This window comes from Cydia amplana, chromosome 17, assembly GCF_948474715.1.
Source record: "Cydia amplana chromosome 17, ilCydAmpl1.1, whole genome shotgun sequence".
In the NCBI taxonomy this organism is placed as follows: domain Eukaryota; kingdom Metazoa; phylum Arthropoda; class Insecta; order Lepidoptera; family Tortricidae; genus Cydia; species Cydia amplana.
The window spans coordinates 9191411-9219330 of record NC_086085.1 but is presented as its reverse complement, the minus strand read 5'-3'; the positions used below and the strand labels follow the sequence as shown (position 1 = coordinate 9219330).

Here is a 27920-nt window from a genome sequence, read left to right as displayed (position 1 = left end):
TTGTTTTGTTAACTAAAGTTGAACTGCAACGATACATTGATTGAATAAGATCAATTCTCTGTGATAACTGTTAATAGCACAACTATTCAAATATTTCAAGGGTCATAGCTATACATAAAAATTAACACATTTGATTAATTGAAGTAAACAAAAATAAAATGCCAAATTGTTAGAATTCTTACTGCTTCCTTGTTCGTAATTAATTATATACAGAGATAATATTACTAACCTTTTGAACGCCAGACGGCGAAGGAATATGCCGTGCCCCGGACGCCAGGAGATCCCGATAAGCGAAATTGAACTTTACGGAGTCCTGCGTAAGTCCCTATTGCATTAGCGAAGCTGTTGGCTGTAGCGCCTGTAGCCGACGTTGGCGTCCTTAGCAAGACTGTCCGATGACGGCCACAGCCGACTGTGGCGGTCAAAAGGTTAAAAACAATATAATACAAATGGAAATATGATTATTTGTCTATGAACTTGTGTATTTTCTCTGGCTCGGCGAGTTCCTTGAGACGGTGGAGGTTGTCCCACCATAGCTTCAGTCTATGGCGCCTGATCATGTTGAACCAGGGTGTTATCGGCCCTTCCAACGTCGGGATAAATCTGAAATTTTACAATAGCACATTAATAATTAATTAAATAGGAGCTACATTGCAGTTTTAAGTAAAATCAAGATTGGTTAGGACCTAGCTTAAATAAAACTGGGCCATCTAGTTGAAATCATTCTAAGCCCCATCTCAATATACAACTCTTTTGATTAATAAAATCCGCACTCAAATCAAATCGGTTCATCCGTTAAGAAGCTACAATTCCACAGACAGACACACTTATTTATAACACCACTTTTTCCGTTAGGGGTTAAAAATGTAAACTCAAATGTTTTATGGAAATTCAACCTAAAAGAAAGTAGTTACTTAATCAATTCAGTGTTTCATGGATTTCAAACCTAGACCAGTTGCTAATTTACATTTTTTCTTCCTTACATTTTGATCATTCACTACTTTCTATTTATATTTATCCTCATTTAAAATATGCAGAGATTGCAGGATAAACGGCCGTTCTTATTAATTTTGTAGTAAAGTTAATATTGTTCCACAAAGCGATCACGTTTAACCTTTTCGACGCCGTGTCAAACACAAAAGCTGTCACGCTGACGCCACGTCACCGAAGTGTCAAAACTGAAATTGAACTTTATACATATGCACGTAGGTCTATGTTGTTCTGTGGTCTGTGACCAATTAATCGGTCTTTGGCGTTGAACCTAACCTACGGTGCGGATATATCGGTCATTGGCGTCCAAAATGTAAAATTTTTCTCAAAGCCTGAAGGTTCTACTCACGCATTAAACTCGTTCTTGGGCACGAAGCAGTACTCGGATATCTCGTCCGAGTTGGGCTTGATCTTGACGTCGCCCTGCAAGAAGAGCACGTGGTCGATCTCGTGCTCGCCGAACACGCCGTCGCCGGGGTCGTGGTAGTGCACGCGCGTCAGGAACGTGAACAGTTCCGGCTCCATCTGTTCACAGATCCTTACTTTTATTCTGTTTTAACGCTTTAAATCGTGCGTTATCGTAAACCTTTGGCAGTCAAAGGGCATAGACTAGGAATCCTCTAGACGGAGTTTAGAACAATTATTTCATGAAACCGATGCTGCCAAAAATACTGGGGTGCGAGGGACAAGGTGAGCGAGTCCCGTGCCGTGATTGGTCCGTTCAAACACACGGACGTCACACAAAGACACTTTGACTCGAAGATGGAGTAAAACTACTGTATATTTGTGGCAGAGGGGGTAGCGTTACTATGCTCAGTCTAGAGGATGTTTTGTCTGTGTCAAAGGGTTAACTGACTTCCAAAAAAGTGGAAGTTATTAAATCCGTTTTTTTTTCTTTATAGTACGACGGTTGCAATTTGCAATCGAGCATACAACCTGCCTGACGGAAAAAAAAATCATACTCTATGGACGCGTGCAACAGCAGGGGTGTCACTTGCGAGTCACCAACCCTATAAAAACCTGTACACTCGCTTTAGTACCCCATAATGTAGTCCTTTTATAATTTCCTGTAGTCATTTTTGATGTTCCTATAATCTTTTTTTAAATTTCTGTAACTCCATGTTAACAAATACCTAATTGTTTAATGAAACAGTCCTATTTTTGCTACAACTGACTAGTAAAGACCTGGAAACATAAATAAATACAAAAAGGAAATCAAATACTTACCTGGTCCATTGGTATGCCTAGTTCATGGTTTAGTCTCCGCCTGGCAGCATCTATGATGTTCTCTGGCTTGTTTTCTATGTACAATGGGTGGCTGCAGCAGGCATTGGAGTAGTAATCTGGGTATGTAACCTGAACATACAACATATTGTGCCATAATGGGGTTGGCCCTTGGAGGATATAATCAAACGGAGACGCCATGTCTGTAATTTTCTGTACAAAACAGTCTGCCGATTTTTGCGGGGGAGGGGAACGTCAAATGTATGCGTAACGTAAAAATAGCCATGTCAGATAAACGTCAGTCCATACATTGTGTATGACCGTTGGCCGCCTATTTTCGACAGAGGGGAAAGCCTGTTAATGGCTACTCCGTTTAGTTGTATCCTCCAAGGGTTGGCCGGTCAAAGTATTTAGCAGATGGCGCCATCATAGCTTGCCCTGTCAATCCCTAGAATTGTGTCAAAAGTTTTGTTTTTTTAATGCCCTGGATGCCCTTTAAGCCAAATCTCATAGAAAAGGGGGCAAGCTATGATGGCGCCATCTATGCAAACCTTTGACAGTTGCCAACCCCATTATAATCATAGAATTCATAGACAATTACCACTCAAAATTCAGCATAATTTCGTAATTAAATTTTCTTTTCCAATACACCGCAAGGAAACTTTTACAAACTGTAGTGTATTGGAAGAATACTACTACTAAAGCTTTTACAATAAGATATTAGAAGAAAAGAGACAGACATGATAATAAGTAAAAAGAAATATATACTGTCATGTTCATTAAGAAAATAAAAATACACACTATTTTTTCAATAAGTCAATCTTGTGAAGCGCTGGTGGCCTAGCGGTTAGAGTGTGCGACTTGCAATCCGGAGGTCGCGGGTTCGAACCCCGGCTCGTACCAATGAGTTTTTCGGGACTTATGTACGAAATATCATTTGATATTTACCAGTCGCTTTTCGATGAAGGAAAACATCGTGAGGAAACCGGACTAATCCCAATACGGGCCTAGTTTACCCTCTGGGTTGGAAGGTCAGATGGCAGCCGCTTTCGTAAAACTAGTGCCCACGCCAATTACTGGGATTAGTTGCCAAGCGGACCCCAGGCTTCCATGAGCCGTGGCAAAATGCCGGGACAACGCGAGGAAGATGAGTTAAGTCAATCTTGTAAAAAGATGATTTACCTTTTGGCTTGACCTCCTTTGTAACAACATGTCACCTCTCTTATTAAAAAGGAAGACACTAAAGGCTCGGTGCAGCAAGATGTCACCCTCCGGGCCGACTTGGTGGCATTCCCTCTTGGTGGCGGTTCCAATGATATTGTCCTTCTCATCCACTAATAGGCATATGTCCTTGTCCAGTGCTTCAGCCTGTAGTATACTAGATTAATGTGAGCACACTGACAATCCAACCTCTAGACTGAGCTTAGCCCAATTCTTTCATGAAACCGATGCTGCCAAAAATACGTGGGTGCGGGGGGACGAGGTGAGCGAATCCCGTGCCGTGATTGGTCCGTTCAAGGACACGGACCAATCACGGCACGGGATTGACTCGAAGATGGAGTAAAACTATCGTATGTGTGGCAGAAGGGGTAGCGCGACTATGCTATGTCTAGAGGTTGGATTGTCTGTGTGTGAGCATAACCCAACATCTTATGTTTTGTTACAATTTTGTATTATACATATTTGCGTATTTACATATATATATATACTCAATCAGTAATTGTTAATTATGACAATACACTAATAATTTTAATTGTAGGCCAGATACTTTACACTTGATGTTCAGGGTCAAACCCTACCTGGCTTGTATTTATAAGCAGAGATCAGCGGGGGTGAGCTATTTACCTTATAATTTGACATGTCTCACGTTATATTATAAGGAAAATAGCTCACCCCCGCCGATCTCTGATTATAAGTAAGCAAATTACTGTTCAAGCAAAATAATTAGGAATTAAATATTAATGGCCTCAAATATAAAGTACTAATGTTAATATAAAATAATGAGGTTACCTGAGTTGGTTCCACACCTTCTTTGGCTTTAGGCAGTGGCTTGGCTGTATCTGATGACAAGAACCGGGTCTCCAGACGCAAAGCATTCCAAAAACTCCGAGATATATTCCGAGCCAACATTTTGTCTAAAACCAAACATTACACTACGTCTTCAATGTACAATCAGTATCTTTATCCCAATCCTAACAAAAGATATGTTAATAGAGGTTGACATTTGAGATAATCTACTCCTGGCATAGTTGTTGTAAGGTATAATGTCTGATAAAATCAACAACACAATAGCTCTTGATGCCAGCAGATCAAGTTCAATTCAAACATGAATAGTATATTATTTCTGGTGTCTTAAAATGTCCCTGTATATGTCACCGTGAAATTGTAAAACTCGTCAGTTTATAATCTCGCTAGTTAAATTATAATTATAATCTCGCTAGTTAAATTATAAACTGACGGTAGGGAGATTATAAACTAACCTAACCTACATTAGATTGTAAACTACCGGGTTCACAATCTTACGGTGTCATATACATATAATGTTCATATCATCATATTTCTCATGTGCACAATATTCTTATAACAAAATTTACACAGAATATTTGCTAGGAAAACAGAAATCAACAATATATAGCTCTATCCATTTAACATTGTTAAACAAGCTCTCGCTTCAAATAATGGTCCCTATGACAGCTCATTTCTATATGGACTAGAATGTAACATTTATGTAAGTAATAAAAATATGGTAAGTAAAAACATAGTTCTTCAATTATTGTATAAATTAAGCCCAATCAAGAGACTTGAAGGAACTGCCATAGGGGCCATCATTCGACGCAAGAGGTATAATAAAGTTACCCTATGGTATAATAAACAAGAGTACAAATTCAAAATCCCTATAGGTATTAAAAAATATTAGAAAAAAATAACCTGTAAACCTAAATGAGAGTTGTAATCTTGTAATACGGTATATAATATTCACTTTATTAATGCAATCAGGAGTGGATGTTTTTACTTAATGAAAGAAATCCGTCAATTAATATTTCGCAACGTAACAACTGCGGAATACGTTCTTACCTGCTTTGTTATTTACGCTTAGTAAACGCCGGTTAATAATATATGTCTCAAAAGATTTTTAAATTACATTACACAAATAAATCCGTGATTTAAGCCGCAAAGAGCATAATAATCACTACACTACGTTCTAATTTGATAACCGCAGGAGTGTTTCCGTTTCTTGAGTTTTTTTCCTTCCTAACCTAACGTGACAACTCATCTGTCACTGTCACTGTCAATTTAAGGTATAGCTGGTCAACCAAATTATATAGCTGGTCAGGCAAATTTGAAAAATGCGCGAAGGGATATCGTCCCATAGAAAATTTGAATTTCGCGCCTTTTTTTACTGACAAGAGTTGCTTGACAAGCTTTAATTTTTTTTTTGGTTAAAAGTGTAGAAATATAATATGATAATTATTTGCAAATAAATGAAATGAGAACATTCAAATCATGCCAAGCCCCCTCCACACATAGTCTGGAGGGGGCTCCATGTTGTGGAGCGTGAACGTTATCACAACAAGTTGCAAGGTCTGTAGAATGGCAGTAGGTAATGGGCTTTACACACCGTTGCAATGTATATAATAACATTTGTGTTTAAAGACACTAAATATTCCTTTTGATTGTTTTGATAATTAAACAAGTCTATAACTCCCTAGGGAATAAAATTACCTATAACTACCTAAGCTCTGTACCATCATGCTTTATGAGCAAGTATGATCAATATTAGTTTGTGTTACAAGGGATCAAAATGATATATTTCCGTCAAGGGCGTACATTGAATTCTTGAATGAAGCGATGGATTCTACAATAGAATCCCGAACATAGTGAGGGATTCTAAAGTAGAATCCCGAGCGTAATGAGAGATTCAAGTGTTAACGCCCAAGACGAAATAATTTTGATACCGTGTGACACATACCGTCATTGTAGCCAACTTTGCCTCCAGGGGAAACTTTGTAAACAAATTCGTTAATGTAGAAAAATTTAAAATAGTTCTGGCCACCCTGATATTTTTAGTAGCATGTGCATAACTTGACTTGGGAATTTTCAGCGAGTTGTCAAATATAGGGTATATTACTGCGGGCAAAAAGTTGTTGAAAAATGAATTCTCGTAGAAAAAAATAGAGAACCTTCTGACAAATATTTCCGGGTTTCAGTTATAAAACATGAAGCATAGATTATGTCTATTGAGGTTGAAACTAAAAAGACATAAAGACACAAGAGTTTTGGCGGTGGGCAATGTAATCCGGTGATGTACAGACCTATGGATGCCAACATTGCCCACCAACAAAAACGGCTTAGGGTTGACTTACCCAACTTCGCAAGTAAAATAAGGTTATGTTTGTACACTAAAGTAAGTTCATAAATATATACTGAATTTAATATCCTTTATTTAGATGTTTTATCCCATTAACGCTGGTAGAATACAGCAAAAAACATATTTTTGGCCATTAAACTATTGTAACAGATTTTCTCAAAACTCAAAAGTGACAACCCTAGTGTTCGATGTACTCCTCAATTAAGCTCTTCTGATGAAGAATGAAGGAACTTCAGGATAGTACTAATCTTCTTTTATTTTCTTAACAACTAGATATACATGTAATCGTTTAGGTTTTTTGGAAATCTATACAAGATATGTGCAGCCGCTTCGGCTGTACGGTGCAGTCTAAATGTAGGTACGCGGAACGGGGAGCCGTGACGTATGTGTGTGACGTCATGTGTCGTCAACTGGTCTTCGGCCGAGTAGGTACTTATGTTGCGCCAACACCTAGCATTTGTAAAATGCTTAGGCGAGTCTTAGGTATATGGAAAAGGGCAAAAACGGGTAGGTAACATTGCCCACCCAATTTATTCAAAAGTTTATATGTATATTTATCGCTGAGTTATTAACAGGGAATGGTAGGATTGCCCAAAAACTTTTTGTGATCTTTGGACATCATCGTCATAAGAGCAATATTTGAGCACCAAATTGACGTGGGCAATGTTGGCCATAACCCCGGATATCTTTGCCCGCCCTCTAAAACGCCAAAAAAGTGGATAAAAGCAAGATTTAAAAAAAAAATCTTCAAATAAACTGACGCGTTCGATCACAATGGACATGCTGAGCAAAAAAGTCATACCTATATGATGTCATATATTTTTTTGGACAAATTCGTGTTTTTTCGAAAAAAGCGGGCAAAGTTGGCTACAATGACGGTATTGCTTTTCACATCAACTATGAGGATAATAAAAAAAAACAACGGGTTGCACTCCGGGAGTGCCGACAGAAGTGAAAACTCAATGACTAGTCCAAAATGTCTGCAGCACTAATATGTATAATTGACCCATCCTCCTTTCTATTGAAAAACTTTAGTTCTGAAATTCGAATAGAAATTGTAAAGTTACCTTGCAGACCTCGCATCTAAATATATTTGGTCATGATATTTTGAGTTTTATTCACCAGTACTAGAGTTCACTTTTATTAGCGATTTCATCAAGATGTTGCTTTATTGAATTATATTTGAGTGCTATAAAGTTAGAATGTAAAGTAGAAGTAGAAGATCCTCGTATTTCAGCCCGTACAAGATTAGAACCTTTTTCATTTAATGTCATTGAGTTTTTCTTTATCGATTTAAATGCCATCTAAATGAGTGGCCATCTAAACCTTACGGTCACGTGATCGCCTTACGGTCACGCGATCGCCTTACGCTGTCTCGAGTTTATCATGTTTTCCCCACCTCAAAAAGTGCCTAGCGCCGCTAAAGAAGTTTTCACTTCAAAAATCTTAGTGTTGACATAATTTGATGCTTAAACAGATTATTTAAGCTAAAAAAATAATGTGAAAAAATTTAAAAAATAGTGTGCTTGAACAGAAAAGTGTTACTTTGATCCCTCCTAGCAGGGAGGAAAAGTGCCACTTTGATCCCTCCTAGCAGCTAGGGAAGAAAAAGCTCTTTTCCGAATAGGTGGTGTGAAATAGTTATTTTCGATACAAGTGCGAAAAAGAGGAAAGTGCGTATGTCGAAACTTTAAAGTGCCATATATGTACTGTAAAACGTTGTTCGATACACGTGCGAATGTCGTGTTTTAATTTATCACCACTCGTTTCGAATTTCCTCTTTTTCGCATGCAAATAGGTAATTCGCAACTCGTGTCGATTTAAAACACTCCCTTCGGTCGTATTTTAATTTATCGCCACTCGTTTCAAATTTCCTCTTTTTCGCACTTGTATCGAAAATAACTATTTCAACTGTCTCTAAATAGGTATACCTGCTGTAAATATTCGAAACTTGCAAATAAATTAAAACCTATAGGGGCGTGAGCCCTGCCGCGGCTCGAGATCATTGATTGACATCAACGTTTTTGTTAGGTAAGTATTCCGTTTAGTCGGTAGTATTCATGAATTATTTATCGAACGAGTGAACAAAACTGAGTGAAGTTCTTACATTCATCTTCGAACACGGCTTTGTTGATTTTTTCGAATATAATTGAAATTAGGTAAAAGGTAAAAGCGTGGTTGAGCAGGATCGATCAAAGCGTATGGAGCTAGAAGGACCAAAAGCTATTTGATGAGTCTTGCTACTAACGGTCAACTATTTCGCGCTTCGGGTATGTACGTATCAAATTTCAAGGTCTAGATCTGAAGCTATTAAGACGTTGGACCTCATGGAAGTGATGCAAGTTATGGAACCCATCATCAATTCATCAGATAAGAATAAGAGGGCCTACCAAAACAATAAAGTTTATACCTACTTTATACTTTGCAGAATGCCGCATCAGTCACGGAAACTAAAAGCTGCATTATGCCAATTACTTCGTAGTTATTGAAACTGTGTCGCTGAAGTAACAAACACAAAAGGGCCGGTATCTAATACGTACCTACTATACCTAGCTCATAGGTACCGTCGTGAAAAAATGGTTTAAATGTGATCAAATCTCGGCAAAGTTGTTTGGTCATTGGGGATGAGCGATGAGGAGAGGAGATCCCACCGAGTCGGCCTATTCCTACACATAATTAACTCCTTTAGCAGGAAGCTCGAGGAGCCCAAAATAACTTCGTCTAACGAAAATGCGTGCGGCGTGCATTTCAGGAAGCGCAGTGTAGTGTGTATTATGGTTTCATTTGTTTACTTATTCGTGGTGTTACTGGTTACTCTTCTTACCTATATCTGTGTTTGTTAGTTGGAACAAATAGTGTATGTAATTCGCATATTATTTGTTAGCGATTAATAATTCATAAGTTTAAGTTGGATTTAAAATGTCGAACGTCAAATTGGCTATTCGCGTTCGTCCGTTCACGGAAAGGTTTGTATAAAAACTTGCATAATTAAGTAATTACATAGGTATAGATATAAGTACATAATATATAATTTAAATAATCTTATACCTAACTAAAGTCCAATTGCTGTTCTAAAAATGATAAAGTTAAACTGTAAATATGTTGGTATTAATAAAGTGGTGTTTGTAGATAGTCTTAATCATTCTCAACTAGTCAACTCATTCATCCTAATTAGCCTAAATACTCGTAACTATACATACCTACTATAATTTATAGGTAGGACACCTATAATTAGTGTCATTTTGCAAAATTGCAGTCGGACAGTTAAATTTTTCTATTCACGTATTTTCAGAGAGTTGAGGTCTGAGAAAGACAGAGTCCCGATAGTGAACGTGCTTGACGACAAGACAGTAACAATTACCAATTTAAAAGTAAGTATTTTTCACATTAATTTATATACAATTGTATTGTATTGTATTTTGTATGGGTACCTGACCTATAGGTCCTTACAATAAATTTTCACGAAATATCTCTAAAAAGTCATTGTTCCTATTTCCTACGCACTTAGGTTTGTCTAATGTGTACAGTGTGTTCCTAATATAGTTAATGCCGGTCGCGTGGAAGTTTAGGTACAACTATTGGTCTATCTTTTTGCCGGACACTTCCCGCTATCTCGCTGCTAAGAGAGACAGGGAAATAGCTCAGTGTAACAAAAATATAGGGAATCCGTTTAAGGGCATATTCGTTATCGTGTTCGAATAGGAAAAAGTAGAAAAATACATTTTACAGTACATATGGGGCTACTTTTCCGCACTAGTGCGTAAAATAGCACTTTTCGTGCGTATGTGGAGACTTTACAGTGCCATATGTACTGTAAAACGTTGTGACTAACTTTTGTGACGCGAAATTTTTTTTCTATGGAGAGGTCGCCCAAGTCACTCATACCAATTGAAAAAAATGTTTTTCTTCTACTTTTTCCTAATCAGAACACGATACCGAATGTGCCTGAAACGGATGCTTACAATTTTTTTACACCTTGTATACCTTTATAATTATGTCCCCTTCAGCAGAAAGTGTCTGTCTGATGACATATATATATGTCGGAGCGAGACACCAGAAGGACGTATTGCAGCATTACAGTTCATAGTTAGACGCCTGTATAAAATCCATTAGCAATGTTTGGCTACGTAATACTTGCTTGTAACTAAATAATAAAGTTGCGCAGAGAGTATAACGCCATCTATTGGTGTATTGTTGAACGAAAATGACAGGTAGAAGGCTTTGGAACGTCAAGAGGGGTATCTTGAGTGAACGTAGGCACGAGCAGGCATTTTTGTCGTTATGTTGGTAGACTGGTCAGGCAGGTTTACCAACTTGAATTGGAGGCGGGAGCGGTTGGCTCCGCCGCTGGAACTGGCTTCTTTCTTCTTGATCGGACCGCGCTAGAGATCGGACGTTAGCCAAGCTCGTGCCTAATTCGCTACGTTCCTGAAGGCTTACACCTGAAGGATTATTCTGAAAGCTTATAGATTCTCACGTTGTTTAACCGTTTAGCTAAGTGTTTTATTCCAAGTGTTATTTTGATTTCTTATGTGCCATTAGAAGCTTACTTTTGTAAAAATAAAAAAACTATGTGTTGTTTTGAAAAGATGTGTCCCGCCGAGTTTGTTGCCGGGTTAAATCTTCTCGGGTCAGAGGTGTAGGGTTGGAGCCGGTGTAGTTTGACTTAAATAAAGATTTGAACGATTTTATTTGATCTTTTTTTTATTTAATTGAATCCGATTCCATCGTAAGATCGTTTAGTTATTTTGATTATTTAGTACTGAAATATAGTAGGCACTAGTATGGTTAATGAGTCCGAATGTTTTATGCGTTGGTAGCATACCTACTATTTTGGCTGTGAAGTAATACATCTAGGTACTACCCCCACGCGCCCACCGCCATTAGGACCATCCGTCCCCGACATCAGCAAGTGGGATCGATGCGTAGTTTCATGTATTGCTTACACAGCCACCTGGGAGCGTGGTGTATTTCTGGTGACCTACATTCCATAATCTGGACACTTTGTAATGGTAAGCTTACGTGTCTAACCTTGATTGAATGGTGAGTGTAATTCATTGTTATTTGGTGAGAATTATTGTGAAATTGTGAATTATGATTGAGGCAGTCGAGCATAGCGGTCGTTACGTGACGTCATCTCTGGTATCGCCGCGTTTCTTTACAATTAATTTTTGTAATCCATTTAGATCGAGGCGATCTCGAGTTATTTTGATTTGAAATCCATACTGTTAATTAAAACCAAGTATTAGCTATCACGACGTGATATTATTTTATCGCTCACTTGTGAATCTACCCTCAATAATTGATTTGAAAATACAATTAATTTTTAAAATCCGTTGAAATCTAAGTGATCTTAAGTTATTTTGATGTGAAATCCATATTGTTAATTAAAATCAAATATTGGCTGTCGCGACGTGATATTATTTCATCGCTCACTTGTGCATCTACCCTCAAAAAATATTTTTTTTTTCATGAAAATACAATGCACCGTTAGAAATTGATCCTGCTGATTTGCCAATGCATAGGATTATGTAATCTTTACCCTGTAACGTTTAGTAATTATAAAATTGCGACAAATTATTGCTCGTAATGCCGTGATAGATCACAAATCGTGCATACTATGGAAACATGAGCTACGCATATGAAAATTAATGTTACAGTGTCCTGCAGCCAGAGCCGAGCGAACTTGCAGACACCATTACGCCCGTGACACAGAAGCAGCTGTGCAGTATCTTCTGTGCTGGAGATTTGGAAATAAAAGGACAGGTTTCGTTCTAATTGTTTATTAGTGAATTTTATTTTGAGTGTAATGGCGAAGCATAACAGTCGAACGTAACTAATATGCTGTCACTTTTCGTATTGGCCCATTTTACCGTGTTACTTATTTTTGGAACACGTGTTTGTTCATAGAATGAATTAAAGCGCACTCATTGAAGTTTAAATTTTATTCTGAGATTTTTGAAGCCCCGTATACATTGAAAACATGTTTTTTTTGTGTCTGCCACCTTGCATTTCATAAACCTTTTGAGTTTAGCCTGCATACATGATGAACCTGATACCGTGCAAATGATGATTTCAGTAACAGCCAGCTATGTTGAACCACATCGTGTCTCTCGCAATCTGCCACAGCAACGGCAACGGCAAGCGGAAAGGATCAGCCTCCGTGCATGGGTTGGACCTCACCACCACCACCTTTGACTTGGTCGCGTGCATCATACTTTATTAAGCTGGTGAGCAGTTCCCATTTCGTTGGGATTATTTTGAGATGTTTTACTTCTGCATAGAAGTCTTGAGCGAGTTTCTGTTGTTAAAGCTAAAGAAGAAAGCTATCTTTAGTGATTTTGATCAGTAATGTTCAGTTTCAGTTAATCAGTTGACGCTGATAGTACCAATGGTTCTGAGTAACATGATTTAAAGACCTGTTTTTATTTTCTTTTTTTGGAATTCACTGTTAACATTGTTTTGCTTTCGACGGACTGAAAGCTTGTACTTTCGAAGGACTGAGAGTACGCCCGATGTACTGGGCAATACTGTTTTGCTTTCGATGGACTGAAAGTATGCCCGATGGACTGGGTATGGGTATTGTTTAGTGACCGCATCAGAAGTGCCGGAGCATGTAAGAGGTGCACGTGGTCTGCTTTTTATGTGCAGAATGCTCTTTGCGAGGAGTAGCACTTACGCGGCTGAGATGGTTACTTCTGACGAGGGTCTGGTATCTGCCGAAGGACTGGCAATGCACCGAAGGACTGGTGTTGTTTTGTTAAAAATGAATTCCTGTTTATGTACTGTGTTCATATGAGTAAAATTGGAACTATCAATTCAGAATGTTATTTATTTTAAGATGTCTTACAAACATTTAGATCACATATGACCAAATTTTTTTTTTTAATGCCAGATAATTTCCCCGTAAATTGATATTGACGACAATAGTAGTGATACTGTCGAGCAATGAATTAGAGCTGTTGTGATTTGTGTTTTTGATGTTTGGGATTGTTCTGTTTTTACATAAATTTGAGAGTATCCGCCAGATGGAGGCGATGATTATTGGAGTGTATCCGTTAGATAGCGGCGATGATTACTGATGATTATTTTTATTTAGTCGTTGCTCGATGGACTATTTTTGACTAGAGAATTGAGGATTGTTAAAGTAATTTTGAACAATTATTTTTTCTGGTTTGATTGATAACAAAGTTTGATTTTAATAGTAATTTGGGTGAGAACCAAATTGTTGGTCAGGAATGACCGAGCGATGAGATACTGTGCTGTATGTTTTGTTTCAGTATCAAATGCATACACCCACACACGAGGACGTGTGTAACGCAGGACGGCCGTGTCGGAGCGAGACACCAGAAGGACGTATTGCAGCATTACAGTTCATAGTTAGACGCCTGTATAAAATCCATTAGCAATGTTTGGCTACGTAATACTTGCTTGTAACTAAATAATAAAGTTGCGCAGAGAGTATAACGCCATCTATTGGTGTATTGTTGAACGAAAATGACAGGTAGAAGGCTTTGGAACGTCAAGAGGGGTATCTTGAGTGAACGTAGGCACGAGCAGGCATTTTTGTCGTTATGTTGGTAGACTGGTCAGGCAGGTTTACCAACTTGAATTGGAGGCGGGAGCGGTTGGCTCCGCCGCTGGAACTGGCTTCTTTCTTCTTGATCGGACCGCGCTAGAGATCGGACGTTAGCCAAGCTCGTGCCTAATTCGCTACGTTCCTGAAGGCTTACACCTGAAGGATTATTCTGAAAGCTTATAGATTCTCACGTTGTTTAACCGTTTAGCTAAGTGTTTTATTCCAAGTGTTATTTTGATTTCTTATGTGCCATTAGAAGCTTACTTTTGTAAAAATAAAAAAACTATGTGTTGTTTTGAAAAGATGTGTCCCGCCGAGTTTGTTGCCGGGTTAAATCTTCTCGGGTCAGAGGTGTAGGGTTGGAGCCGGTGTAGTTTGACTTAAATAAAGATTTGAACGATTTTATTTGATCTTTTTTTATTTAATTGAATCCGATTCCATCGTAAGATCGTTTAGTTATTTTGATTATTTAGTACTGAAATATAGTAGGCACTAGTATGGTTAATGAGTCCGAATGTTTTATGCGTTGGTAGCATACCTACTATTTTGGCTGTGAAGTAATACATCTAGGTACTACCCCCACGCGCCCACCGCCATTAGGACCATCCGTCCCCGACATATATATATATATATATGTTCATTGCTCAGGTAAGTACATCAGGCGCGGGTGACAGTAGGGAGCGCGTGCGCCGGTACCACGCCGACTATACCTTCGACAGCGCTTGCGCGCCCACCAACCCAGAATATGCCACTCAGGAAAAGGTACAACATGTTTTTTTACTTGTACAGTACCTACATCAGCAGAAGTTGCTACTCGTAAGCGGCGTGGTATTCAAAATTACCTGAATACAACTTTTTAAAATAATATAAGAGTACGAGTATGTGAAGGTAATCTTGATCTTGAACACCTCAGCCGCTTAGTTACTTCTGCTGCTGACAGTATGCATGTATAAATTAAAGTAAAGCAAAGTAAACAAATTGATCTTGCTAAATTCCTGTACAGGCTAATAAAGATAGGCTTATTTCAATAAAATTCCTTTAGACATTCTTGGGCGGAGCTAGAATAACAGGTAGGCTTTGCTTAGCATAAAATTATTTAAGGATATTGAAGCCTAAGCTTGGCAGTCACATTGCAGCTGAAATAAACAGCGTCGCAAAGGCTGAGCGTAGGGGTGAGAAAGGCGCCCCCTAAATTCTAAGTGCCATACCAAGTGGCTAGGGGCCCTAGGTTTCTAAATCTGGGCCTGCGCAAGGGGTTTGGGTATATCTAACGAAAAACCCAATTTATGATACCAATTTGCCAGGCTTATAGAGTATAGTCCAAAATGTGCCTACTTAAATGAAAACGGGTTGTGTGAATTTCAGGTTTTCGAGAGCGTCGGCCGTGACGTAATGTCATGTCTCTCACGTCTCTCCTCGGTCTGCGTGCTAGCGTATGGACAGAGTGCCACAGGGAAGACTCACACGATGATGGGCACAGAGTCGCAGCCAGGGCTAGTGCCGCGCCTCTGTAGGGAGCTGGCGTCTGTGGAGTGTGACGTCACCATCAGGTCAGTGCAAACTACACTTATAGATCGTGAAGTCATATCTGTAATCTGTGTTCATGCTGGTGATTGGAACAGAGTGCTATGGGGAACACTTACACTGATGTCACCGATGGGGTAGATCTATAGCCCTTGCTACACGGTCGCCGACAAGCCCCCAGACCGCGAGGCCTTGGTCCGTCCCGGACCGTGTAGACAGTTGTTTCCAACAAAATTTGACCAAAACTGACCAAGGTCAGACCAAGGTCAGACGGTTAGTAGGCTTGTCGCCGACCGTGTAGCTAGGGCTTATCTAGGGCTTGGAGGTAAGTACCTACCTAACTGTGGTGAGTGAAGTCAGTATAGGTGGGCAGCTATTGCAGTTCTTAGGAAATAGATTGCGCTAACTAGGTGTACATATTTTTCATATCTTACTCTGAAAGTAATTTGTTATTTATTTGTGAAGCGAGTTGAAAGTGATACGTTTGCTGATTTTTACGATTATCAACGAAAATCTATTGGCGCTCTCTATCCGTTCGAGCGACATAATGTCTCGTTGGAAATGGGTACCTTTCATCCCACGGCTAACAATCTACTAATTTATGGATTAAGTGAATAGAAAATGGCAGATTTTGACTATGTTCACATGACGCAGGTAAACAAATCCATTCGACAAAACCTCATAAAGAGTTGTTTTTCAATAACCGACATATCCATTGTATGGTCGAGACACCTCCAGACAGTGAAAAAGTGCCCGAAATTGTTTCGATGTCATTTGCTTATGCAGTTCGTGTGAAGGGGCAATAGTCGTGATGGCACGCGAAGCTTCACCGTCCAAACGAAATGAGTTTCGCCACCTTTCATTTGCATTTGAAATACGATCAAAACTTATTTATGCCCCTAAACTAACAAATTACGGACCTTTCTACGTGGCACCTGCTTTATAGTAAATTTAATAAAATAGTCGTCGGCGTGTTTTCTAAAGGCTACCGGCGTTGAGTTGGGCCTATTTCGCGTTTTTACACACTTTTACTTATCTTAGATATTGAGTTCGTTGTATCTTAGATGTTTAATAGTCTGGCATGCGTATCCGTATGTACCGAATATTCACACCGTACGGTACCTACCTGAAATTCGTTAAGAACATAAAGAAACAATAGGTAGTAAATTATTTATTTAAAAAGTTGTTAAGTTATATCTGCATCGATCTTAATCGTTATTGTTTTATTGTCGGTAGTTCGATTAAGTTTGAATGCCGTAATAAAATGAGAACCACCCAAGGCCGCATCGGCACGCGAGACTTTAGCACCCTTCGGTTACGATTATGGCTTTATCTGTACTAATATCTTGCTACATGTATTAGTACCTAACCACGTGTAGGAGTTACGTATTCTATACATCGTCAAAGATAGACTTAACTGGATAGGTTTCTTAAATTCATAATTTTTTTTCTGGCGTTGTTGAAGCATTTTGTCATGGCTCGCTCAGGAAGCCTGGCGTCCGCTCAGTAAACTCATCCTAAGAGTTGGTATAGGCACTAAATATTAGTTTTTATGAAAGCAACTGCCATGTGAGCATGTGCCCGTCCAACCCAGAGAGGAAACTAGGATAAGGCCGGTTTCTTGATGATGTTTTCTGTCACTAAAAAGCGACATAAAAATGTGATAAGTTTGGAAAAACTCATCCCACCAAAAACATTTTCATGTAAAATGTTGCCAAGACGAAACCATAAGGCTCGCACTGACAAAAAGTTATCAGATCTCTTGTAGAGCCAAGCTTCTAACTCTACAAGTCCTAACTTCACAAACCTTACACCTTAGTCAAAATATGTGGCTTGACCGTTTCGCTACTGTCACATGGACGTAAGGTGAAAAATGTATTCACTATTCATTATTTTTTATAATACAATAGTTCTTGGAGTAACGAAACGGCCAAGCCACATATTTTGACTAAGGTGTAGAGTTTGTGAAGTTAGGACTTGTAGAGTTAGAAGCTTGGCTCTACAAGAGATCTGATAACTTTTTGTCAGTGCGAGCCTTATGGTTTCGTCTTGGCAACATTTTACATGAAAATGTTTTTGGTGGGATTTCACTTCTTTTTGTAAGTTGCTTCCATCCCCTAATTTAAAGGGTTGCGCGTGTGATTTAAGGTACTATTAAAAATCCTGAAATACGTACCTCGGGGCATCTTTTATACAATCTGCTTTTTACTGATTCCCCATACAAACTTCAACCCTCCTTTTCCCCTAACGCCCTTTTCCACCCCCTTTTCACCCTTACGGGGTGATTTTGGGGTTGAAAACTATTCAATTCCATTCCACATTACAAAAACTATCTACATACCAAATTTCAACTAAATCGGTTCAGCGGTTATTGATTTCCCATACAAAATTCCACCCCCCTTTCCCCCCCTTAGGGGCAAAAAATTTCAAGTTTTTGAATTATTTTGTTGTTTGTGTACTAATACTATCTTACATACCAAATTTCAGCTTCCTAGGACTTCAGGAAGTACCCTAGAGGTTTTGATGATCAACAGTGAGTGAGTGAGTCAGTGACGAAATTGGGGTTTTTTAGATATTAATAAAATCTTAAGTATAAGAGCTATGCAATTGAAATTTTTTATGTTTAATAAGTCCACTATTGACATCATATCCCGAGAATTTTGTTTATCTGGTATAATCCAAACCCAAGTTATGAGGGTTCAAAAAAACGGCGAAGCGCTTCGAGAAAAGGTAGGTAGTGCCCTTGCGCTTCGCTTTGCTCGTCTTGGCGGGGGCACTACCGTGCCCCCAGATTCCCCTTAATATATAGTTAACTTGTTCGATCGAACAAGCAGATCAATAAAAAGAACAAAACGGAAGCAACGCTCAATAGGTTTGTCACACAAACACCAAGGGAAAGACAAAATAACTCACAACCACAGGCAAGCACCGCTTTGGCACAAGCTGGAACATTTCAAACGGAAGTTAACTATGGCGAACCCCCCTCAGCATGAGATATTGCGGCCTCCCTACTAACACTATCAAACAAACAAGAATTATCAACACGTACCAACCAGTCCTCAGGTATCCTGGTCAGTCTGGGGACTAATAAAGACCACTACCCCCCAACGAACAAAACTGGTATAGAAAAATTACATATAATTATGGACGTTTAACGTCCGTACCCTCATGAGCAACCACAGACTACAAGAACTAGAGCTCAGCTTAGAAAACCATAAATGGCACGTCATTGGACTGAGCGAGTGACGCACCTGTCTTGGAGGTAGAAGCCTTCATACTAGAAATAGAATCAACCTACTGGAAAAGCAAGTCTAAATACAAATTTATTATGGGAGACTTTAACAGTCACATTGGCCAAAGAATACCCGAAGAGGAAGAAACTCAGTTGGAGAGACGATCTGAAAAGTCACGAGATACACTGGTGGAGATCAGCTCAAGATAGGAAAAAATGGGAACGTTTGGGGGAGGCCTTTGCGCGCAAAGCGCCATGCAATTAATTAATTTATATAATAATAATTAATTCATTATTTAATCACAATTAAATTTATAAAAATCGATTAATATTAATATATTCTAATAGGCAGATATAAATGTAAATTTATAGCATATGGAAATTATTTATAAATAAGTAGACAATATTTGCATGTTACTTGATATGTAATTGCTAAATTTTGGAATGTCACGTAAATTGCATGAAATAAAGGGCTATTATTCTCTTTATTTATTTTTGGTCTTAAGTTAGGTTATTTTATAATATGGATATAAAAATAAAATACAAAACACTTACAAAAACAATACAAAATACTTATAAACATATTATAAAAAACCTAACCTAGGGTGCCGCCAGCAGCGGGGCAAGGCCCAAGCTGCCGGTGGTCAGGGCTGCAGAGAGAGGAACCGGCGGACTATCCGCGCCGTGTCCAAGATCACCGCCTTCTGCATCTGGCTCTTGATCCAACCACCTAGCGAGAGTCTCTCAAGATGTTGGTCGAGACTCTTCGCTATTAGACCGTTCACTGAAACGACTATCGGGACAATGATCGTCGAATCAACATCCCACATGGCGGTTATCTCGTGAGCCAAGTCTAGGTACTTGCTGGACTTGTCCTTCTCGGCTTTCACGAGATTCTCATCATGGGGGATGGTGATGTCAACGAGCACGGCCCGGCGTTGCGATCGATCTATTATCACAATGTCAGGCTTATTATTATTATTATATAGTTAACTATTATAAACTGAAATAAATGGCGTATACACTAAAGAAAAACCGGACAAGTGCGAGTCGGATTCGCTCACCGAGGGTTCCGTACAAGTTTAACTTATTATTTATTTCATTTTTATTGTGTACAAATTTAAAATTTTGAGATTTTCCCCTGTACTTGTAGTATTAAAGAACCGTCAGCGGGAGGTATCGTACCTATTAATTTTGGTTCCATTTTTTAATCTCTTTTGATTGTATGAATATTGCCCACATTCCACTATTAATAAGTTTGTCAATAATAATTATTGTTGTAGTAAACATCCGTTCAATTGTTTATTTGGAAACATGTGAACACGAACGAACATTCGACATCGGTGGAGATATTTATTTCCAGTAAGGATGAACCTCCAGTTAGCTTAATAACTGCTATGATTATTATGAATAGACTGTTCAGTGATAATGGAATAAGTAGGTAATTATTTAAAAGTGATACACAATGTAAGTTTAATCTTAATATTAAAATTGTCCTATAATACATGCTAATATATTTGACCGAAGAGCTGGCGGCTACCTCGCACAACGTATCAGCATTGCGATACAGCGAGGAAATGTCGCCAGCATCCTTGGTACAATGCCTCAAGGGCCTATTTTAGATTTAAGCTAGTTTTTAATTTCTTTTAGTAATACACTGTATATATCTTGTTTGTAAATAAATGATTATTCCTTTAGTTTGTAAATTAGTTTTGTCAAATCATTTCATTTCCTTACGACGCAGTTTTTGATAAGGATTTTCCCAAAGTAACTTGGTCCTTCTAGTCTTTATATATGTTGGACAAGTATAGCCGGGTATTATAGGTTCTATAAGTGTCTAGCTAGCATTATATTCGTACGGTTTCACACCCTTGCGGCGCGAACAGTTTAATTCGCCACGTCCAAGGTGACAGGTGCGATCCTGTGCTATCTTTACAGGGCCGGGGAGTTTTTCGCGTTCGTGTTTTACAGGAACTGAAAACTTACCGTGAGTAGAACAAGCATAAATTGTACTTTACTAAGTCTAAAATGTATTGGGTTATTTTGTAAGTACCTAGTTTTGTAATCATTAAAGAAATTGATAGAACTTCAAAGTGGTTTGGGTGAATCAACTTTTTTGTCACTGGTTGCTATGGTTACGTTCTCTTGGGTCACTCTTTAAAACCTGATATTTAAGCATTTAATTTCACCAAACACGCTTTTTTATGATACTTATTTCTGATACCTTTCCATTGAGGGTCGTCTACCAAGCGTGTCAGAAGAAGGTGGTGTACAATGTCTTCTAACAAACTATGCTACTATTGTCTCTTGGCTGACCGGACAAAATAACGACAAGAAATAGTTGATCCACCCTTGTATTACTGAATCGCGATTAGAAAGGGATTGAGATAGCTGTCAATCCATATTGATTTTGACGTAAGTGTATGGAAATCTGTTATTTCTAATCCCTTTCTGATCGCGGCATGATAATATATGTTAGTACCTTGGTCTTTTTTGCTTTCGTAGGTGATTTGTACTGGACGAAAATAAATTAATATAATGATTATACGATGAAAGGTAGGTTAGAAATATCCAACGGCGTTAGAAGATCATCGTAAAAAACTGATTTTAGTATTTACATAATGATTTTCATATATTTTCTCTACATTAATAAATAATGTAAATAAACCAATCTACTTAGGTATATCAACTTGGCAAAGAGTTTATTATGAATTTATTGTGTAACAATAGTAAAATGCCAGTCAATAATGCGGGCCCATACTTGCTAAATGGTTTATTTTTGGTGGCTTCATATAGAGCACATACAATATACCTATCACCTATGTATAGATATTATCTCATAACGTGACGCATGATAAAGTTTAATTGCTATTTTTAACGTTCATTTGTCAATTTATAAATAGTTGTGAAGACATATGCGTTATATTATCTTTTGTCAGGAAAGTAGAAGATTGAATAGTTTATAATTGACCGGGGTGCGTGATTTGGTGCTAGTTAATATCATTAATCTTTAAGTAAGTTTTGATGTTTAGAACTTTAATCAATCATTAAGTAGTTAGTTAAAGTAAATCATGCATATAAAGTTTGATACACACCTTTAAACCTTTAATTTAATCATTGATGTCTATCGGTAGGTAACGTGTAAATTCTGGATTGACTTTATAAGAGCCATCAGTCTTTCAATATCAGGGTCAGTGTCGGATTAGGTGATACTGTCCAAGATGAAGTGACGTCCGTTTTAAGTGAAAATTAAATATACAGGCGTATTTCAGGCTTTTAAAGCTGATTTTCGATTTAAAGTTTAATTATATAATTAACTAGCGACCCGCCCCGGCTTCGCACGGGTAGTTCAACGAATTTACACAAAACCTTTACAAATTATACACCAAAACCTTCCTCAAGAATCACTCTATTAATAGGTGAAAACCGCATTAAAATCCGTATAATAGTTTTTGAGTTTATCGCGAACATACAGACAGACAGACGCGGCAGGGGACTTTGTTTTATAATATGTATTGATTGCAAATTTGTTATATTTCTTAACAGTTTCCTGGAGATCTACAACGAGCGCGTCCACGACTTGCTGGTTGGAGAGGATCCACCACTGACCTTCAACTCGTTGCCGCGGCGGCGTGGCAACGCGCGTAAGGACCTGCGCGTGCGCGAACACCCCACGAGAGGACCTTACGTACAGAGTGAGAGGTTTATACAGTTTCATATAACACCTGCTGGAGTGAGAGGGTCCATTACTTACTAACAAAGTTGCAACTGTGGCCATGCGCTATCTTATCATGCACAATGTCCTGCACTTTTGCGAGTACCATCCACCAGCGCTTGGTATATGGCAGGCCACGTTTCTTAGCTCGAAATTACTTAGAAAACGCGCGTAAACAGCACCTATAAAGCAACAATTTCTACTGAGATCAAAGTAAAGAAAATCTTTAAAGTGTGATGCTGCTGAACATTTTTTTTGGCTTGTTCTCATTTTTAACCAACTTCAAAAAAAGGAGTAGGTTCTCAATTCGTTGGAATCATTTTTTTATGTATACATGTTCCCCGATTACCCGAAGACGCCTGAACCAATTTGGAAAATTCTTTTTTCGTTGTATGTATACCTACTTCCGAGGTTGTCCCATTTAAGTTACCTATACATATCAAATAAAATGAATGTCAGAAAGTGAAAAATGGCTTATTTTTTTTTATATTGTCTAGACCTACGCCGTGTAGCCGTAACCAACGTTGAGGCTCTGCTCGCGCTAGTGGCCGAAGGCTGCCGCCGGCGACGAACGGCTGCTACACGCCGGAACTCCTCCTCTTCCCGGTCTCATGCTCTGCTGGAGCTGAGCACGCCCAAGGCAACCTTGCATCTAGCTGATCTTGCTGGAAGGTATACTGTTTACATTTGGCTGGACCTACATTGTTCAAACAGAAAAATATGCAGGATAAAAGGACACCGCGATTTGAGCTTGTAGTAAAACACCTTTGCAACTTATCATCATCTTCTTAACGTCAACCTTGAGTTTTCTGCCACAGCTCAGGGCCTGGGGTTCGCTTGGCAACTAAGGAATTGGCGTAGGTACAGTCAAATGTTTTAATTTATGACCCATTTTCGTACCTTGTCACAGTGATAATCAATATGAAAGTCGCTAGAGACCTCATGTTATTGTCACTGTGACAAGGTACAAAAATGGGTCATAAATAAAATTAAAACATGTGACTGTACCTGCTAGTTTTTACTAAAGCGACTGCCATGTGATCTTCAGACCCAGCGGGGAACCAGCCTTATTGGAATTAGTTCGGTTTTCTAACGAGGTTTTACGTCACCAAAAAGCGACTGGCTAATATCAAATATGATTTCGTAAGTAGAGGTAGGTACATACATTTCAAAAAGTCTCCCGTCCTTATTCCTAGGCTACCAACGCTATTTTATTACAACTGTCTATATCTACTACCACTATTTCATCTCTCACTCTCATCAGACATATCTCCGTTCTGTTTTCCCAGTGAAAAAGCCAGCTGGGAGGGTGTCGGAGGAGGACGCCAAAAAGAAGGTGCCAATATTAACAAGTCCCTCGTGGCTCTTAGCAACGTCATATCTGCATTAGGTGAGTTTAATAGTCGTCATAAAAATGGTTACTCGTTTGACCTATAAAACTTTTGTTCGAATGCAAAGTTCAAACGTCAAACTTCTATGAAATTATGACGTATACATAACACTTGAGACTTCCATGTGTGCTATCAAAATTGTTGTAGCCTTTTCTTGGTTTAACTCTATCACCATATTGTTTAATTTTCATTGTCACGTCTATATATACGCATTTGTTCTCCTTTGCCAAAAAGTAGTACCGGCAAAGTGCCATTTAACTCGTCCGATAATTATTCCAACGAATTAAGTTATGAGAATGACACATGAGACTCTTGTTATCAATGGAATAAATCCTATCCGTCTGTTCACTTAACTGGGGACTGAAAAATCGGCTGCTGGTAGTTCAGTGTGTACCGGTGTTTCTGTTCAATTAATTAAAATTAATAAATGCCGTGTTTTGACATTGTGCCGTTTTAAAATTTTGTATACCTAGGTAATCATAATCAATCATTGTGATTATTTGTATCGTTTAGTGAGCGGTAGCAGCGGCCGTGGACGGTTTGTTCCTTACCGGGATTCTGCTCTTACTTGGCTTCTAAAAGATTGCTTTACGGGAGGCGCCTGCACTTTTATAATAGCAAGTAAGTTTATCAATTAAGAAAGATTTACGCTTTATAAGTTACCTATCACAACCTTCACACTGTATTTTAAGTTTTTAATACGATTTTCAGACTTCACTGATCTCTGATGACAAGATAAGAAATCTTAAGACATACATTCCTTCTTGAACTTTTTGTTTGAATAAGGGTCGGTTTCACCACCGTCTGTCACCGCTAAAACTTAGACATTTTTTTTGTATGAGAAGTTTTATAGTTTATATACTGTTGTCTGTCATCTATTTATTTTCTTGGTGTAATTTAATATAAATTCCTAAATGAATGATGGTTCCGCAGCGGTTTCTCCGAGTGTAGCCTGCTACGGCGAGTCGGCTTCCACCCTACGCTGGACGTCTCGCGCGCGTCAACTGCCTCCCCCGCGCACCGCCCCGTCGGCACGGGCCTCCATACAGGCCCACTACAACAACTTACTTGCCGAGCTCTGTCGGCATCATATAAGATACGTAAGTACACATTATGATAACATTGATAACTCTAAATACGTTTTCGTACCTTGGTATCTACAGTCAAAATAATTACACTTCCACAGGTTCCAGAAACAGGAGGACTAGTTTATGAAGACTCTCATTGGGATTTAAAGCCAAAATATGTGGAAATTGTAGACACGGCTAAAATAGGGAACTTTATGGATATGTTGCAACAGAAGACTGATACCAAACCAGAATCTGTGGCTTCAGCACACACTAGTTCGGATGTGCTGAACGCCGCAGATGAAAATGTAAATATAGCTAACGAAATCAACAAGGAGGTAGATAAATTACTTGTGCCAACGCTAGAAAGGACAAGGAGTGAGCTAGAAATTGTAGCACCACTCCGACATAAAAGACGACATTATAGGTCTCAAGAAGTGCTGTCAATCGATAAGACTCTACACGAGCCAATGACTGTTCAAACTCATGAGCGAATTCGTGAAAAAGCTGGCAAAACTCATGTTCCTATTTTATACGATAATCAAAGAGCAGAAATTGTTGCATCGGTTACTGAACGGTTGTACTCAAAGTTGAAAAAGAAAGAAGAAGCGGCTGTGTCCAAAGTGGAGTCAATGGTAGACAAAAAAATTGTAGAGCCACTAAGTGAGCTAAAAATTTGCACCAACGCGAGGCAGCGTTTAATGGAATTAAGTCAGAAAGCGTTAAGAAATAAGAGAAGGATCGGCATACCAGCCCATACACAAACACGACGGACTGTTATCCGAGTAAAAGACCAAGGTATTGATGCGCAGACTGACTTGGAATCATATTGTGATAAAACTAAACACTCCTTAGTTGCTTGTCGGGATGCTAGCACAGAAACTAAACCTATAACATCTCGATGTAAAGAAATTGCTATCGGTCCGAAATGTGGTTCCTTGAGCTCTTATGATAAATCAACAGTTACTGAAGCCAGGCAAGTTGTTCTAAAAAGCACTTTTGTGATGACTGACGATGCGGTGCGATTTGATAGATATACACAAACTAGAGTCCTACCGCCTCCAAGGCGCAAACGCTCAAGCAAAGCCAATATTAGTGAAGTCAATCATACGAATAAAGTAGAAGAATGTATGTCTATGCCCATTATCAGCATAAATATTTCTCAGAAATACGCAGAGTCAGAATCTCAAAGTTCCGATGAATTGGATTTATCTAACAATGGTACTCCTGATAGAGCTAGCAGTGTTGGAATCACTCCCGATCTCCTAACTAATCATGGCAATGTAGATTCAGCAACTAAAGGTCACAAGGAACCAATTACATATCAAGTTGGTAGTAATCAAGTTCCCTGTATAGTTAGCCACATGAAAGTAAACAAAGGAAACGATACTTTAAATTCATCAAATTATAGCACTGAAGATTTTCCAGATGCGGAAAACTGTGAATTACCCCGTGTATCCGTAAACTGCTCGAGCAAAGTAAGTCAGAATGAAATGAAAGATATAATATTAGGCCGTAATGATGACATATATCCATTCAATATCATACTTTCACCACCTCGAGAAAACAATACAAAAAGGATCGTGAAGTTTAAAGAAAACATATTAAGTCCTCCAGAACAAGATGATACAACGAGTAAACTGTTAGAAGATAACGAAGTCCAATACTTCAATGACGGTACGAATTCTCAGATAGACTTGACTAAAATGAATGATCATGAAAAACACGACAATACTATAAATTATAATTCTGATATGATTGATAAAGAAACAGATAACGATGGTGCTTCTCAAGCATGTACTTCTTCTGGCTCCGTAGACTCTGGTAAAGTAGATTCAGATTCATTTATTTGGGAGCAAGGTGGCTCTGATCATATAGACTATAAACCATATAATATGACAAATCATCAATACACACCCGTATACAAAAACCAATCAAAGTATAGAACTGCTAAATCCCGACTTTACAGAGAATTTTTAGGATTAGACAAAGAACAATCTGAAAAAGATAAGCGTTTTTACGAATCATTAAACTGGGATTTCAGCTCCAGTGAAAGCAATCATACTGATAACACACGATATAAATTCTTAAAAAGCAAAAAATTCTTTGAAGACCAGAACAAGAAATATAACAAACCAAACGATATTTATGATCAGCTCGAAAAACAAGTACTTGATTCGTGTAACAGTTTAGAAATTTCTGCCGATAAGTACAATAGGTATTTGGTGCAATATCGCAGGAATTCTACAGAATACTCGAACGTAAGGACCCCAAAGAAATATTTGCAACATTTAGTGCAATTAAGGAGAGAAGTAGTCAAAGCTGACAGCGACACTACAGACAGTCAAAACTAAATCGATTAAGTTTCGGGGGCGAAAAATCGATCTAGCTAGGTCTTATCTGGGAAAACGCTAATTATTGAGATTTTATATGTTTTCCGAGCAAACCTCGGTCTCCCAGATATTAGACAGTATAGAGGGGTCCTGTCATAGTAAATTTTATAGTCACAGTCAATTTACTGTCATCTATCGACACACGACTAAAACTTACATATGTCTTTGGTCTTAATAATAATTGTATTTCTTGCACAATTAATGTTTAAGTCATACTTATTGTAAACTTTTCCCTTCCATACGGGCAATGCTCATGAAGTAAGTAAATTAAGTAAATAAATTGCGATATCATAAATTAAATATATATACGTAGAATAAGAAATATTTATAGGTCCGTACTGTACGTTTAAATTTTAACTACTTATTATTAGCTACCTACGCTACTTAGTTATTTAGTTAGGTTAGGTTACATTATTTACTGTACCTTTATTATGTG

The 27920-nt window shown here is 38.4% G+C and overlaps 2 protein-coding genes across 3 annotated transcripts; one reads left to right on the top strand and one right to left on the bottom strand.

The window, feature by feature from the left end:
- Positions 1 to 105: 105 nt before the first annotated feature.
- LOC134655928 (isopentenyl-diphosphate Delta-isomerase 1) lies at positions 106 to 4344 on the bottom strand. 2 transcript variants are annotated; one of them, XM_063511439.1, is made up of 6 exons: positions 4225 to 4344; positions 3397 to 3582; positions 2218 to 2346; positions 1340 to 1515; positions 438 to 603; positions 106 to 224 (listed from the first exon to the last, which is right to left on the bottom strand). In XM_063511439.1, exons 1-5 carry the CDS (start codon positions 4342 to 4344, stop codon positions 462 to 464), a joined length of 753 nt encoding a protein of 250 aa, XP_063367509.1. In that variant the 3' UTR covers positions 106 to 224; positions 438 to 461. The 2 variants fall into 2 exon arrangements, with proteins under 2 accessions (XP_063367509.1, XP_063367508.1); XM_063511438.1 differs by lacking the exon at positions 106 to 224 and having other exon boundaries at positions 401 to 603.
- Positions 4345 to 9879: 5535 nt separating this feature from the next.
- On the top strand, positions 9880 to 27450 carry LOC134656152 (kinesin-like protein KIF15). Its single transcript, XM_063511678.1, has 9 exons — positions 9880 to 9954; positions 14811 to 14924; positions 15528 to 15712; positions 22465 to 22613; positions 23131 to 23305; positions 23923 to 24023; positions 24538 to 24645; positions 24958 to 25124; positions 25211 to 27450. Exons 3-9 carry the CDS (start codon positions 15555 to 15557, stop codon positions 27443 to 27445), a joined length of 3093 nt encoding a protein of 1030 aa, XP_063367748.1. The 5' UTR covers positions 9880 to 9954; positions 14811 to 14924; positions 15528 to 15554; the 3' UTR covers positions 27446 to 27450.
- The last annotated feature ends 470 nt before the right edge of the window (positions 27451 to 27920 follow it).